General features: G+C 53.6%; 5 protein-coding genes across 5 annotated transcripts; 4 read left to right on the top strand and 1 right to left on the bottom strand.

Annotated features, from left to right (window-relative positions):
* Positions 1–86: 86 nt before the first annotated feature.
* On the top strand, positions 87–1,313 carry QC761_114200 (uncharacterized protein; the record flags this gene model as incomplete). The annotated part of the gene is made up of 3 exons (XM_062874697.1): positions 87–285; positions 358–596; positions 670–1,313. 3 exons carry the CDS (start codon positions 87–89, stop codon positions 1,096–1,098), a joined length of 867 nt encoding a protein of 288 aa, XP_062737719.1. The 3' UTR covers positions 1,099–1,313.
* On the bottom strand, positions 1,249–6,463 carry ATG11 (oligomeric, coiled-coil, peripheral membrane protein). Its single transcript, XM_062874698.1, has 3 exons — positions 5,859–6,463; positions 5,686–5,797; positions 1,249–5,606 (listed from the first exon to the last, which is right to left on the bottom strand). The coding sequence occupies exons 1-3, from the start codon at positions 5,924–5,926 to the stop codon at positions 1,581–1,583; spliced, it is 4,206 nt and encodes a 1,401-aa protein (XP_062737718.1). The 5' UTR covers positions 5,927–6,463; the 3' UTR covers positions 1,249–1,580.
* On the top strand, positions 6,396–7,361 carry QC761_114220 (uncharacterized protein; the record flags this gene model as incomplete). Its single annotated transcript, XM_062874699.1, has 3 exons — positions 6,396–6,716; positions 6,795–6,939; positions 6,992–7,361. The coding sequence occupies exons 1-3, from the start codon at positions 6,581–6,583 to the stop codon at positions 7,359–7,361; spliced, it is 651 nt and encodes a 216-aa protein (XP_062737717.1). The 5' UTR covers positions 6,396–6,580.
* Positions 7,362–9,685: 2,324 nt separating this feature from the next.
* NHP6 (Non-histone chromosomal protein 6) lies at positions 9,686–10,657 on the top strand (the record flags this gene model as incomplete). Its single annotated transcript, XM_062874700.1, is given in 4 exon segments — positions 9,686–9,749; positions 9,829–10,046; positions 10,108–10,260; positions 10,268–10,657. Coding segments are annotated over 3 exon segments (312 nt in total). The 3' UTR covers positions 10,138–10,260; positions 10,268–10,657.
* A 151-nt stretch (positions 10,658–10,808) lies between these two features.
* QC761_114240 (uncharacterized protein) lies at positions 10,809–13,531 on the top strand (the record flags this gene model as incomplete). The annotated part of the gene is made up of 6 exons (XM_062874701.1): positions 10,809–12,211; positions 12,266–12,342; positions 12,545–12,615; positions 12,678–12,745; positions 12,814–12,987; positions 13,486–13,531. Exons 1-6 carry the CDS (start codon positions 11,763–11,765, stop codon positions 13,529–13,531), a joined length of 885 nt encoding a protein of 294 aa, XP_062737715.1. The 5' UTR covers positions 10,809–11,762.
* Between the last annotated feature and the right edge of the window lie 226 nt (positions 13,532–13,757).

Here is a 13,757-nt window from a genome sequence, read left to right as displayed (position 1 = left end):
TAGCTCCCGGTCTCGATTTTTTGGAGCTGTGATTCCAATTCACACGCCCGTTGTCCGACCCTCCACGTCCCATTCGACCCGTCACGATGGCGGGACCAGTGGTGAGCAGATCGCCAGCATGCCTTTGGTGCATGCGGAGGCTAGCACAGCCCTTTCTCTCCCCCAACGGTCCCGTCAACTCCCTCCCACTGGTTCAGACTCGAGCAAAGTCCACCCATCTCGTCCCCAGCGACAAAGGAGTTGTCGTCCGCCTATTAGCAAATATCCCCAAGTTTGGCAGGAAAGGTATACTTTAAACCACTGCCTCCCCTCACAAAATTCAAAGGGAGGCTTGTTAATCCTCTTCTTTCCATTTAGATGCCATCTTCCGTGTCGAGCGCGGCCGCATGCGCAACGAGTGGTTTCCCCGCAAATTGGCGGAATATATGACTGTAGCCCGCTTCAAGGAGCTCGGCCTGTCCCCCAAGGATGATGTCGGCGAGAGGGACCCGACGTTTGTCGATATGAAGGTGCTGGAGCAATTACCTGCCGCGAAACCACCTGCCCCGGTAGCCGAACCTCAGCAGGCCGCCAAGCCTGTGAAGAAGACCATCAAGGTAGGGGCACTCTTCTTGTTTCCAGCGTTTGATAAGGTCAAATTGTTTTCTAACAACGGTGGCTGGATTGTAGCCGGAGAGAGTGCGTGAGCTTCTTGAAAGGCTTGTTCCGAAAACCATCACCTTCTATCGTATCCCGATTCCTGCCCCGCCATCTAATACGGCAACCATATCACCTCTCGTCGCTGTCGCCGCGGCCCAGGAGACCCCACAGGGACCCCTCGCGATCTATGGCTCTGTATCAACCAAGGACATTGCGAGCTCGATAAAGAGCTGCATATCTGCCGACGAGGACGGGGCTCAGATCAACATCGAGCCCGCTCATGTCACCGTGCTAGGTTTGAAGGACGAAATCAACAAGATCAAGGAGCTAGGACGCTTCGAAGTGAAGGTGTCGATTGGAAACTCGGATATGGAGCCTATCACCAGGTCTGTCGAGGTTCTCCCCAGTGAAGAGAAGACACAAGAGCCACAGCCAGCGTCGAAGAAGACTGCCGTATAGGAAAGAAAAGGAACGTCCCATGCCAACGGCCAGATGGTAGCCTGTCAACACTAAGTTGAATCAGGGGAGTGGACCGGGCTGGATTGTATAATTCAACTGTAATTATCACTGTGTACCTACACGTGTACTATTGCATGCACCGCTTACGACATATTACGAAAACATTCTAGCCTGATGATGCAGCAGGGTCTGCCATGACTTCCCTGACATTATTCTATGTTGTTTGACTCCATTTCTGCCCCTGTTTTACGTAGGCGATCTTTATAAACCCATGGGAGTTGCCAGCTTCAAACAAGCCTCAGCTCGAGGGCTGCCTGTACTGTGGTCCGATATCGTAACGAGCGTCCAGGTACCAAAGGGAATCCCAGACTACACTCCTCTTTAAAAGGTCGGAAGGGCCAACGCTCTGTGCAGGCTGCTCCAAGCTGTGAGAGACCCGCTTTTCATTGAGCCTGTCAACACTGGTAATGCAAAGGTATGCTTCAGGGTCCGATGAGGGAATCAAGTGGGTTGCGCACCTCAGAAAGCGATTGTCGCGGCTGTTGGGCTGACGCTGCTTCCGTTGAGCTTCCTTCTTCTCCGTCGGTACCCATCGTCTGCCTCGGATCAACTGCTTGAGTGGTAACCTGAGGCACAGCATGCTGTTGTATAGGACTTGTGGCCACCGGGGTATCGGCTGGCGCAGCACGGAGAGAGTTTGTCTCACTAGCGACGGCACTGTCCCGACCTCGAGAAACACCAATCGCAAAGGGCAGGGCCTTTCTAGAGCCCGTACTAGAGCGACGGCTCTCGAGACTCTTGGAAAGTGTCTTGCTGACCCCCTCAATGCCAGACGGCGCAGCTCCACGACCCACAAGCCCTCCAGACTTGGACCCCGACCGCCCATGGGTGTGCATGTCAGCCATGGCCTCGACTTTATTGGCAGCTACCGTCACTGTAGACTTTGCAAGGCCCGGCGTATTCGGAGCACCTGGCTTATCCTCCTCTGCATCGATCAGATACCACCTCAGACCATCAGACAGGCCGAAGGGGTTGTCATTGTCGTCCTTAGATGGCTCTGCGTCTGTAGACAACCCCCTCCTTCGATCTCCAGGCTGATGTTGCAGTGATTTGGAGAGATCTACGACGCGATCCTGGATCCGCGAGATTCTGGCAACGATCCACTCACGATTGTCCAGCCTGTGCGACTCTTGCTCGCGAAGAAAGTAATGGGGACAGCCCACATTGAATGCCGCCCAAGCACCTGTTGCCTGATTCTTGGTAGGAAGAAACAATGCCAAGTCGCCCTCCTTGAAGTGTTTGAAGGCGATCTTGTTGTGAGCATCCTTTTGCAATGCGTGTGCCTTGTCCCGGTATCCTCGCCACTTCCGGGCAATATTTTCAATATCTCGAACGCGGCGTATCACGGTTTCGCAAAAAGCATCCATGTCAAAGTAGCCAAGTGATTCCAAGTAGGCGGTATACCTTGCTGACTCGCTTTGTCTGTTGTTGCTATCCATCCAGTATAACAGCTTCAGGTCGCCACTGTCTGCAACTGGGCGCAGGTTAAGGGTGGTGGAGCGTCGAAGAGACATGCTCGGATCCAACTCACTTGTGCTTTGAGTCGAGCGTTCTGCCCTCGGAACCTTTTGTATCGTCATGTTGCCATCCTGACGGGTTACCGAAAACCCGAGCCGCTCAAGGAGGCGTATCAAACATTCGTTCTGGGCGTATAGCCTTTGGGTAATTTCTTTTGCATGCTCGGTCCGAGATTCAAACCAAGCTCCCAGCTCCGACAACCGGACCTGCGATTCCTTCAGCTTCTCCTTGAGTAGCCGAGCGCCTTCTTCCATGCTGCTGACCTGCGATGTGCGCGACGCCAGCTCCTCTGTGATGACCATGATTTTCTTTTCTTGTTGCTCGAGCTGTTTTCGTAGAGACTCTGTACCAGTCTCACCATCGGCCAATTTCGAGCGCAGCTGTTGGAGTTGGCTGCGACTATCTGCCAGTTGGCCTTCTAATGCAGCTACCTTTGCCCTCTCCTCGGAAACTGCCTTGCGCAAGGTATCGAATCTTGCTTCCAGGGATGCCCTCTCCGCCTGCGCAATCTTGGCTGCGCTCTGAGAAGAATCGAGATCCAGGCGCAGAAGCGACATATCTCCGTCTAGCCTCTGCAGTCGAGACAGTACATCGTTAATTTTGCCAACAATTACTTCTGAAAGCTTAGTGGGATCGACTGGGATGGATGCGTCTGGCGCCAAGAGTCCCCAAAGAGAATGTAGCGTCTTGACATGATGTCCCGCTTCCTCACTTGTCACCTCGACCTTCTTTACTAGGTCTTGCCGCTCGTCTTGTGCGTGCTGCAACTGCCGCTCCTGGGCCTCCAGCCTCTCCCGCTGCAAGCCTGTTTCCTTACGAAGGACCTCAACTTGGCCTTCAAATTTCAGGAGGGCGTCCTGCTTCTCAAGCACCTCGCACTCAAGAAGGCGAATCCTCTCATCGTAAGAGTTTTTTTCATGCTCCCTTGACTCACCATAGTGTTCAATCTCGTCTTCTGTGTGCTCCAGGCGCAGTTGCAATTGCCGGATCTCTTCCTGGAAAGACTTTCGCTCCTCCACAAACTCCCGTTTTTGAGCCTCCATATTTTCCAACAAGTCCTTTTTCGTCGAGTTGACCTCGTTCAACTGGCCCTTGATATTGTTATGCTGGGCCACCTGCACATTCAATTCCCTTTCTAGACCCGCCGATCTCTCCTTCTCAGCTGCAAGGTCAGACTCGAGCTGCTGAATTCGTTGGGCCAAAACGTCAGCCCCCTCAAGGGATCCTCTCCGGTCGTCTGTGATCCGAGGTGACCGGACCGATATTGTAGAGTCATTGCGGTCCGGTAACTGCTGGCTCGGGACCTGGAATAGATTGCCGATACTTGGTCGTGATGCTTGGGTTTGGCGGTGAAGCAAATCCTCCAGACGTCGCACTCGACTTTCTGCTGTTTTAAGCTTGCCCTCCAGCTTAGCTTTCTCATCTTGCAACGTCCGGAGTAGGTCGTCATCACCGCGAATCAACAAGCCACTACGTCCGAGGGCAGCCTCATGCACGCTGCCGTTTTTAAAGGCCTTCATCCTCCTGGACTGCTGTCTTGTAGGGTTGTTCAGCTCTGCCACCAGCTTTCCCACGTCATTCACGATCTCGGGGTCTGCCTTTGGTATTTGTAGGAGCGCAAAGAACTCTTCCAGGTCCCCTCGAGTCATTGACGGCCAGCTCTCTTCTTCTCCGAGCAGATTGACTTCCAAGCCGGGTACATTACTCTCTGACGTTGGATTTTGGGGCCCATATGTGTTCGCAATGGATTTGTACCACTTTCTGCGCCGCTTGATCTCCTCTTCTTGAAAGAGAGCCATCTCGTTGGCAAGGGTGGACGAGTCTTGCTTGACCTTTTCAAGCCACTCGCGGCGCCTGATCGCCTCAACGACGAAGGAGGCGTACATGTACGGACTTTGTTGAACGAGACGGAGATGATCAAACGTGGAGAGCTCGTCTTCTTGGTTGACCCCATTGATTTGAGCCTTGACACTGCTGCTGAGCGACGTGATATCGGCAATGCTCCGCATGAATTCTGTGGACTCGGCCGCAAGAGTATTTCTGGCTTGTGTGGCATACTGGAGCATGTTGCTCAGTTCGACCGCTCGCTTTGCCATGCTTGGCAGCAAGCGCTCGGTATGGTTGACCGCAATCTTGGAAATTTGCGAGAGGGCGTCCCGGGTCGAACTCGTGTACTCCAGCGTCGTTTGGTAGTCCGTGTCTATTTTATTGGCCACCGCTTCAATGTCCTGCAATAACTGATGTGCGTCACGAGAATGGTCCATGGCTGACCGTGCCATGGTCCTCTCAAACTCCCGGAAGAGATCCTCAGCATCTTGGAATAGGCGTGTCGCAGCCTTGTCTAGATCTGCGACCCTGTTGTTGAATTTGCGGAGGGCTGCTGGCGCCAAACGGCCAGCTTTTCGGGTAGTTTCCAGATCAATCAGGTCTTCCAAAGTGGCCTGCCGCTGCAGCCTTGCCTTAGTGCCGCTGACCTCCTGTCCGGTCATGAACCGGACCATCGCCGACGAAACCGGAATGCTCCGTGCAAGCGATAGATACTCCTCCCATCCTGTTGCCAATGCCGCATAGTCAGCCCGGGCTGTGGGAATCCATCTCGTGAGCTCTGCATATTTGGGCTCCAGGCCTCGGATGACAGACTCGAGGTTGGTGACAGCCGCATCGAGACAACGGAGCATAACATCGATTTCGCTGTAGCGGTCATCTGCGGTGGTAGCCATCTGCCTGCAATCCTCCACCACCCTGAACGCCCAGACCTGGCGTGCCTTGTACAACTCTTGCCATGCGTGAATAGAGCGCGAGTCTTCGATCAAGTCCGGGGCGTCTGAGAATCTGTATTCCTTGGGCATAGGGAGCTCGGACCGGGCAGGAGGCGGTGTTCCTGGGGACGATCCTAGGGCTAGGCGACTATCGTAAATGTAGATTTCTTTCTGTTCAACGTCGTTAGACCAACCTCATCACGCTGCGCATGTCCTCCAACCCATATCCATAGGGTGAAAACTAACTAACCTCGGTGTGGGTGGCTTGGGGCTTCAAGGGCCTTCCCTGGGGGGTCAACGCGATGATGTACTGTGCGGGTATAGATAAATTCAAGGCCACCGTGGCCTTGAGGTTGTCCAAGCTGCTCAAAGTGTCAGCATCTCTCACGGGTACAGCGTAGCAGTAGGGGAGGGGTAACGCACGATGAGGCCTGGGAAGCGTCAAGATGCAGGCGCTGACCCGTGTGGGCAATCAACACCTGTGACGCCATATCGACACATGCCTTTCAAGAATAGAACGGAATGCAGATGGAAAAGGCTGGACCCGTTGACCAGAGTTCCGCAACGGGCTGCCGCGGGAGGAGACGGCGCGCAAACGATAAAGGCCCGTCTCTTTCTTATCCCGAGTGTTTTTGTTCAGCTTCACCGTTCAGTGTTCTGCAGGTGCAAAGGACGGATAGACACGCGGGATGCCCGGTTGGCAGCAGTCGGCCGTCTCCCGTAAGAAGAACCCAGCCCACTTCACACCTGTGGGTTGGAAAAACACACCAAAATTGAATCAAGCTGCCCTGGAGGCTCCAACCTTAAAATACTGATGGTGGAGGTTAAGGTAAGGTATAGGTCAAGAGCGCACATGCCGCCGAAAGGCAGACAGGCTGTGGTTGTGGATGATTACCGTATCTTGGTCGCCCCAGGCTGCTGCTCGCCAAGCCACCTGGGTTCCAAAAGACCACCTGCACTACTCCGTAGAGGGGCATCCATGTTAAATACACTGTGCTCTCAAGCTAGCTGCACTCCTGCGTCATGCAGACCTAAAAGCTTCCTGCTGCTTCAAAGGTGAAGACCGCGTCGAGGCGCGTCTGGCTCACGTGTGGACCGGCGAAGCATTCACCACGGGATCGAAATTTACAACTCTTCCCACCAACATGGCAGCAATCAATGCAACGACCTCTGTACCCGAGCTGTCCCAGGCCGAAGCCGGCGTGCTGGAGCTTTACGACAAGGTGCAACAACTCCAGCTCCAGTTGGCAGTTCTCAGAGCACAAGAGCGCTACACCCAAGGTGTGTATGAGACTTACCAGCATGACCGAGATGGTGCGTGCCTGGCACATGCTCTGTGGCTAACTTCCTTGTTTAAAGGGAAAGGATCACCAGACGGTCGAACCCGGCTGTTAGAAGCAAAGGCATCAGTGTCACTTCGCGACAGAGTTATCGAAAGCGTCGTGGCGGTCCAGCCAACTCTAAAAGCCGTCCACCATGCCACTCACGCCTCGCCTGTTGAAAGGTGGGTGCTGCACTGAGATGGAGGCCCAAAGCTGTCGCTAACCAATACCTAGGGATCTTTTATCCCACATCGAGCAGCGCGACCATGCAGCAAAGCGCACCGTTGAGCACTGCTCGGCCCTGCACTCGACCATGGAGAAGCTCGCAAAGGTTGAGGTTGAATATCTAGAAACCAAACAGCGAAATGTGGAACTCGCATCGGAAACGCTTAACCTTGCTGCTGATAATGTCGGGCAAGAACCCAACAATGTCAGAAATACACAGCTCAAGATGGAACTGGACACATTAGAGACCCAGCTTAGAGCGACGCGCGGAAAATGGAGAGTGATGAAAGGCACAGCTAGTGCTATCGTCGCTGGCAGCGGCCTTGACTGGGTACGGGATGAACGTTTGCGCGAACTGGTGCTCGACATCGACGATTGAGGAGGCTTGGCTTTGAGAGGCATCTGATAAAGGTAGTTTACAGGAGCCAGCAACATACCATGCAGTATGTATCTATTGATGACCAAGAGGCCATCACAGAAAGCGATGCGCCGTTTGCTTAGGTAAGAATCAAGTGGTGGATAAGGCAACGGCCCGGGGACTGGGTGGTGTAGGCTCTGCGTGGCGGGACAGATGTTCTGTGCGCGGAAAAGGATTCCGATTTCGTCCAAAACAGGTTGCCTTCCCCTCCTTCATGAGAGTGGTGTCAACCAAGCTGAGAGGAGTAGTTACCGTGGGAGTGTGGATGGCGTTTTGTACGGTTACGGACATTTGCCTACTCTCATCATGGCCGTCTTTGACGGTTCCACCTCTGCTCCAACCCTCACCTTCCGTGTCCGATGGAATGGCGTAAGCTGCTGGCTGCTGGGTGGCCTTGAAATAATCTCGACGTCGCGCAGACGAGTTTCGCCTCGCTTCTTGGCTGTGGCTCTTCGTTGGGGGAGCGGACTGGCAACCTGCCCAGATGGGGCCAGTGGCATGTTGGGGTGACAGGACTGGGTGACTGGGTGCGAGTGACCAAGCGCTCCGAAATCATCAAAAGGTGTGTGATTGACCAACCATGCCAACCAAGCCGATAAGGGAGAGGCGCGGACAGAGACGCGCCCATGCTCTTTGAAGGACGGGTAATTTTGAGGGGAGAGGTACGGGGTACTTGGTAGGCAAAGGATTTCAGCACCCATAGATGTACCTGCCTATGTTGAAGGGAACCGTGCACCTATCAGACACGTTCTGAGCACCTCACCTGGACTGAGGACAGCCCCAGGCGCATGAAGGCATTTGCTGGAGCTGCCTATGCCTCACCTATTGGTATCCTGAGGTAGACAGATGAGCTGTTGATTGGTTCTGAGCCAGCAATGTATCAAGAGGGCGCCGGCAACCAGCAAGAGGGAGGACCGTTTGCGCTCACCGCAATATTCTGCTGCTGCCGCTGCTGCTGCCGTTGCCGCTCTTCTCTGTTCGCCCTGCAGCTTGGTGTAACACCCGCAACAACCTTTTGAGAGGTAAGCTGTTTTCGTGTATGGATGACATACTCAACCCTTGGGCTGGACGTGGCCATGACTGCGACAGAATGGCGAGCTGGGCAGGAGCGAGTTGAACTGGCCGAGGTGTCGCAACGAGCAACGAGCTTCCGGCCGTGGTGTAGTAGGATGTGTCGGCGGGTTGCAGGTGAGAGCAAGAAGGGACCTTCTGATGTAGTGGTATAAGACATCGCTGCCGACGCACGAGAGGGAAATGTCGCAGGTACCGGGTACGAAAACGCACAGTTCGGCTGTACAAGGACCCTTGTACTTTGTACTTTACAGTCAAGGGCCCAAGGGCTGGCCGGTGCGTTGAGTGGGTGCCAAAAATCAGGCCCAAAAAAATCAGCCCGGCTGCAGCTTTTTTTTGTTACCAGGCATGAGCGGGCTGATTTGAATCAAGGGGCGGGCGGGGTGAGGGAGCGGGCCTGCCTCTAGAAAAATCGGCTCCCCAGCGTCCCCCTCCCCTCTCAACTCTCCTTTCCTTCTCCCATACAAACTTGCACCTCACACAACTCCCAATACTGAAGACCGCACAACTGCGCATCCGGTGAGTACCTCCCACTGCCCGCCATTCCCCGCCAAACCACAAGTACTCCTGCCCTGCTCCATTGGCTTTGCGCCTTTTCTCCATTGCCCTTCCCTTTTAGCAGCAGCGGCAGCAGCAACAATACACAGCAACAACAAGCAAGCAAGCAATTATCTGCCTCCCCGCCACCCAGCACCTTGGGTCATTGTCATTGACTCTCCCTCCTCATCCACCCACCCGACGCCTTCAGTTTATGCTGCACATCTCCCACCCACTACTCATCCTTCTCTCTAATATCTCACTCCGCCCTGCTCTCTGCCAACCCAGTTCAACCCTCGGATCAAAACAACGACCTGACATACTGACCTGTCGCGCACTTCCAGCACCAGCCCACATTTCATCTGAATCCCTTCAAAACCGTTTCAGTACGTATCTTCACATGTTCTCTTCTGATTTTTGAGCTTCGCGCCGTGTTTTGATGCCGTCGTCACGTGCAATTGCGTTTGCGACTCTGGGCCACTCATCCATTCGTCATCGGCGATGGGGCGGCTTCTCACCACGACGCGCGCGCATGTTGCGCCTGTTGCTTGAGAAAGCCCCCCTTCGCCCCATGCACCCCCCGCAACACGCAGTCTGGCCTCGCATTCCTCCTCGCAGTCCTCCTCACACGTCTCACAGACTAACATGGTGCTCTCGATAGCTTCACATCAATCATTATGCCTAAGGCCGCAGTTAAGAGCAAGGCCGAGCCCAAGGTGAAGAGGGGGCGGGGCAAGAAGGGTAAGCAAAGAATGGATCCTTGGCGCGTCCTGACGCGTCTTTGACCTGGCCTGGGCCGTGAGCTGACCAGCCTCTGCAGACCCCAACGCTCCCAAGCGTGGTCTTTCGGCGTACATGTTCTTTGCCAACGAGCAGAGAGAGAACGTGCGCGAGGAGAACCCTGGTGTTTCCTTCGGCCAGGTTGGCAAGATCCTCGGTGAGCGATGGAAGGCTCTCAGCGACAAGCAGCGTGCCCCGTATGAGGCCAAGGCTGCCGCCGACAAGAAGCGTTATGAGGATGAGAAGCAGGCGTACAACGTAAGTCTCGCCTGAGCATCACACCTTCCCAGGGTGCAAGATGGTTGACCGGTTCGCATAGGCCGACGGCGACGAGGAGGAGTCGTCCTAAATACACTCTTTTCTCGCCGACTCGTTGCGCTCGCGGCAACTAGTCTTGAAAAAACAAACATATCCAGTCAATGCAAAGGCGGTGCGACTTGCTCGGCGCCTTTTTTTAAACCATGTATCTTTGGTCTTTGGGTTGGGACGGTGTTGCTTGGGGCACGGCCATGGGATTTCAGTGCTTCTCTTTTTATTTTTCAGTTATTTTCCGGCATGGTTTTGCGCGAGGTTTTGCTATGATCAAAGGAATCGTTCAGGGAGAGGGAATCTTACAGATGACTTCTTTTGGGCTGGGGGGCCGCATGGGTCCATGGGGGGTGTGATGCTGGCCCCTTAAGCTACTACCTACACATGTATAACAAATATTCAAGGTTTCCTTTTCTCATCTCCTGGGCCTCGAGACAACAATGAGCCTTTTACATAATATCATGTCCCCCAATTGTAAGCATGTTTTTTGCAGTGGTTCCCCAACATAATCTGGGGCCGCAGTCGACAACCTGGGACGTATGGCCAAACCATTGTTCGGGTGTGGTTCGATACTTCGCTCCACAGGCCAAAAAGCTCACAGCAGTTGCTGCTCACGTGAAAATCACGCCCCCTCGCCCATCCCTTTCCAATCATCGTCATGTGGGCAGCAGATTGTCCACTTGCTGCAACTTACCATGCATGGTCTCTCTCGCTCAATTGGTTCTTCCCGGCATGGCAGGTCCCATCGCCGCAGAGGCCCGGTTCTCTTCATTCGCTCTTCAGTCCTCCAACAGTTGTCTAATGCACGTTTATGACCTTTGCTGCTGCTGCAGCATCTGGGCTGGCTTCGTGGCAGTCTCTGACTCCTCGGTTCATTCTGCATTGCAGCAATCTATGCACCTTGCCTCATCTGATTCGAGCCTCCCCATCTTTCCCTCCTCTCTACTCGTTCGGCGTCTCTTTTATCATGCCTCGATGCCCAATATCCGGCTCCCTTCGTCCACGGCTATACCGTGTTACTGGCCACCTCCTGCTTCATAACCCTGATCATAACCTAAGGCTATGGGAGGCTATTCAGAGTCGGCACTTGTTGTTGATTAAACAATTGAGGCTCTTTACACTAGAGGGGGCATGACAGGCATGTTTCACGGCCGCTGTCGGTGGGTTGGCTTGGCATTAAAGTCGGTCTCGTCCCCGTCTGCTTGTTTCCCTCGGACTTCTTCCGATCTGCAACCCCCCCGTCCTCTCCTGCCTGCCTTCTGTGCAAAAGCTCGGAACAAAGATTGTGACCGCTCTAGTCTTTGGCTGAGTTTTTGTTGAAACCCCCTGTCATCGCCGCCCACTGTCATACCCCTTCTCCTCTTCGAGTTCGGGTCAGGTGGTTGGGCAGGGTCAGTAGTGTGCTAACCTCCACTGCCCTGTTTCTCCCCAGCCTCGACACTGCAACGGCACATTATCTTGAAATAACCAAAACACCATCGCCTATCTCGGGGGGGGCGCCAGAAAACACCGGTGCCAGCGATATACCGGGCCATCCAGAGATCATGATTTTCAAGGTCCACCATGGGCCGACGCCGTCATCCAGACTAATCAGCACGAATTACTCAACTCGATATCTCAGCTGATTTGTAAACACTACCCAATCGACTGACAGAAGAAGTCATCATGGAACTCGAGACAGCAGTGAACCTCAACATCCCCATTGAGGCACACCTCCTCCGGGGCTGCTGTCGCGAGGCTGACAGGTGCGAAATTGTGGCCATGGGTCTCGATCAACTACGAATAGCACTCCCCGAGTCCTTCCATGGTCATCTCATTGCCCTCACCGGGGAGATACGAAGCTCGTGCCGTCTTCTACGTGACCTCGCCGACCGATCCCAGGTGCACTTCTCGCGTGTCCCCATCGTTGCCAACTACCTCAACGTCGTGCTCCCTTGCCTGTCTCGGACCCTGAAAGATATCATCGGTTACTATGAGGAGAAAACCATTTCGAGAGAAATGAGATGGCGAAAGATGTACAATAAAATGACGGAAGAAGCCTCTGGGCTCCCACTTCCACAAAGATTTGTCCTTTACAATCACTTCCTATCGTTGCTGAAGCAGCTGCTGACGAGGTAACTTTGATCTTCTTCTAACACTTTATTTGGCCGTGAGCTTACCTTGTTTAGGTCGCCGAGCTTTGAGCTCAACACTCTTGAAACCCTCCGCACTCGAATTTTGAAGCTGCGGGAACAGAGAGGAATCGGTGAGTTTCTTCCCCCTGGAACTAGCTGGCGCATGGCCAGGAAGAATTCGCGGTGGCTAACGACTACTCTCTCCCTGAAGCGCCACCTCCGATGCAGATTAGGACCCTGGTGCGGCAAGAGCTCATGCCACTAGCAATCATGCAAGACGCCGTTCGTGAGGTTCTCTCTTTCTGTTGAATTCACCATTCTAACGGATCACAGAACGCACACTGGGCGGAGCAGATATTCTCCCTACCGCTGCCGTCTCGAACGGCCCTGAAACATTTAAGACCGTATGTTCTGTTGAAAATAGCCACCTCTGAAGGTCCAGCTGACGTATTTCTCAAGCTCCAAGTCGTATGGACCCTTCTACCCCTGGGGCCATTTCACTATTCCGCCAGAGTCCAAAATTCTATTCCGGAGGTGCGTACTGGCCATATAAGTTCAGTTCTTCAATGCAGAAAGGGTATTGATACCACTGGTGACTATAGGCCATTTGATGAGGACAGGATCTCAATCGTTGTCTACTTGAATTCGGTCGACCAATCACCTTACTTGCTCATGAGAACCATGCAGGGCGATATTCCCTGGTTCTCGCTGTTTGGTGCCCACGAGCTCTGTATCAACCGGGAAGGAAGTGCACTGCAGCTCAAACGATGGAGCCGGTCAGAACAATGCAGCAAACTCTGGGCTGCTCTATACTTCCTGACATGGGAAGGTAGCCGTCCTCGTCACTTTTTTAATTTCCTTTGGCTCTGGACTGGCTAACAAGATGTCTAGAAATGGTGTTGTTTTACTGTACGTTTGTGGCGCTGAAGGCACGCAATATGTTGACGGTACAAATACATCCCAATGAATTTGGACTTCAGAGAGAGAAACGTCTCTTTCAAGCGTGCGTTTGAACCAGACTCCCTCCTCCCACCTTTTCCATCACGGGTTCAGGCCCAGTCCAAGCTGACTTGCGTGTCTCCATCAGGCAAATTATTGATGACGGCTTCAAACACTCCCTCATTGTGTACGAAGACATACAAACACGAGGCCTACGCCTCCATGCAGCGGTATGGGAAGGGGAGTTGAGACAATGTCCCGTATGGACAGCCTTTGGTGAGTTTCATGTGCCTATTGTCTACCGGCCCACCTTGTTCTAAACGCCGTTTTCTCAGTCACACACCAGTCCCAGTCGCGGACCTGGCTCAGCCGTCGCTCTAAGCACCGTGTGTGGCTGAAGGATGTACAGTTATATGTCTTCTGTAGCGCATACCGGCAAGAAAATATGCGGCAGAACAAGTCTGGTGCATTTGAGATTTATTTTGATCGCGAGGAAGGTGTGTGGCCCCTATCCGTTCAGATCCGCAGAGGTAATTCACTGACAGGATGTCACAAATATAGGAGCAAAAAGGTTCAGAGAAGTCTTTGCATTGAGAATGGCAAATGT

Source organism: Podospora bellae-mahoneyi (assembly GCF_035222275.1).
Source record: "Podospora bellae-mahoneyi strain CBS 112042 chromosome 1 map unlocalized CBS112042p_1, whole genome shotgun sequence".
NCBI lineage: Eukaryota > Fungi > Ascomycota > Sordariomycetes > Sordariales > Podosporaceae > Podospora > Podospora bellae-mahoneyi.
Note: the sequence above shows the minus strand (reverse complement) of the source record. Positions and strands in the feature narration are given on the sequence as shown.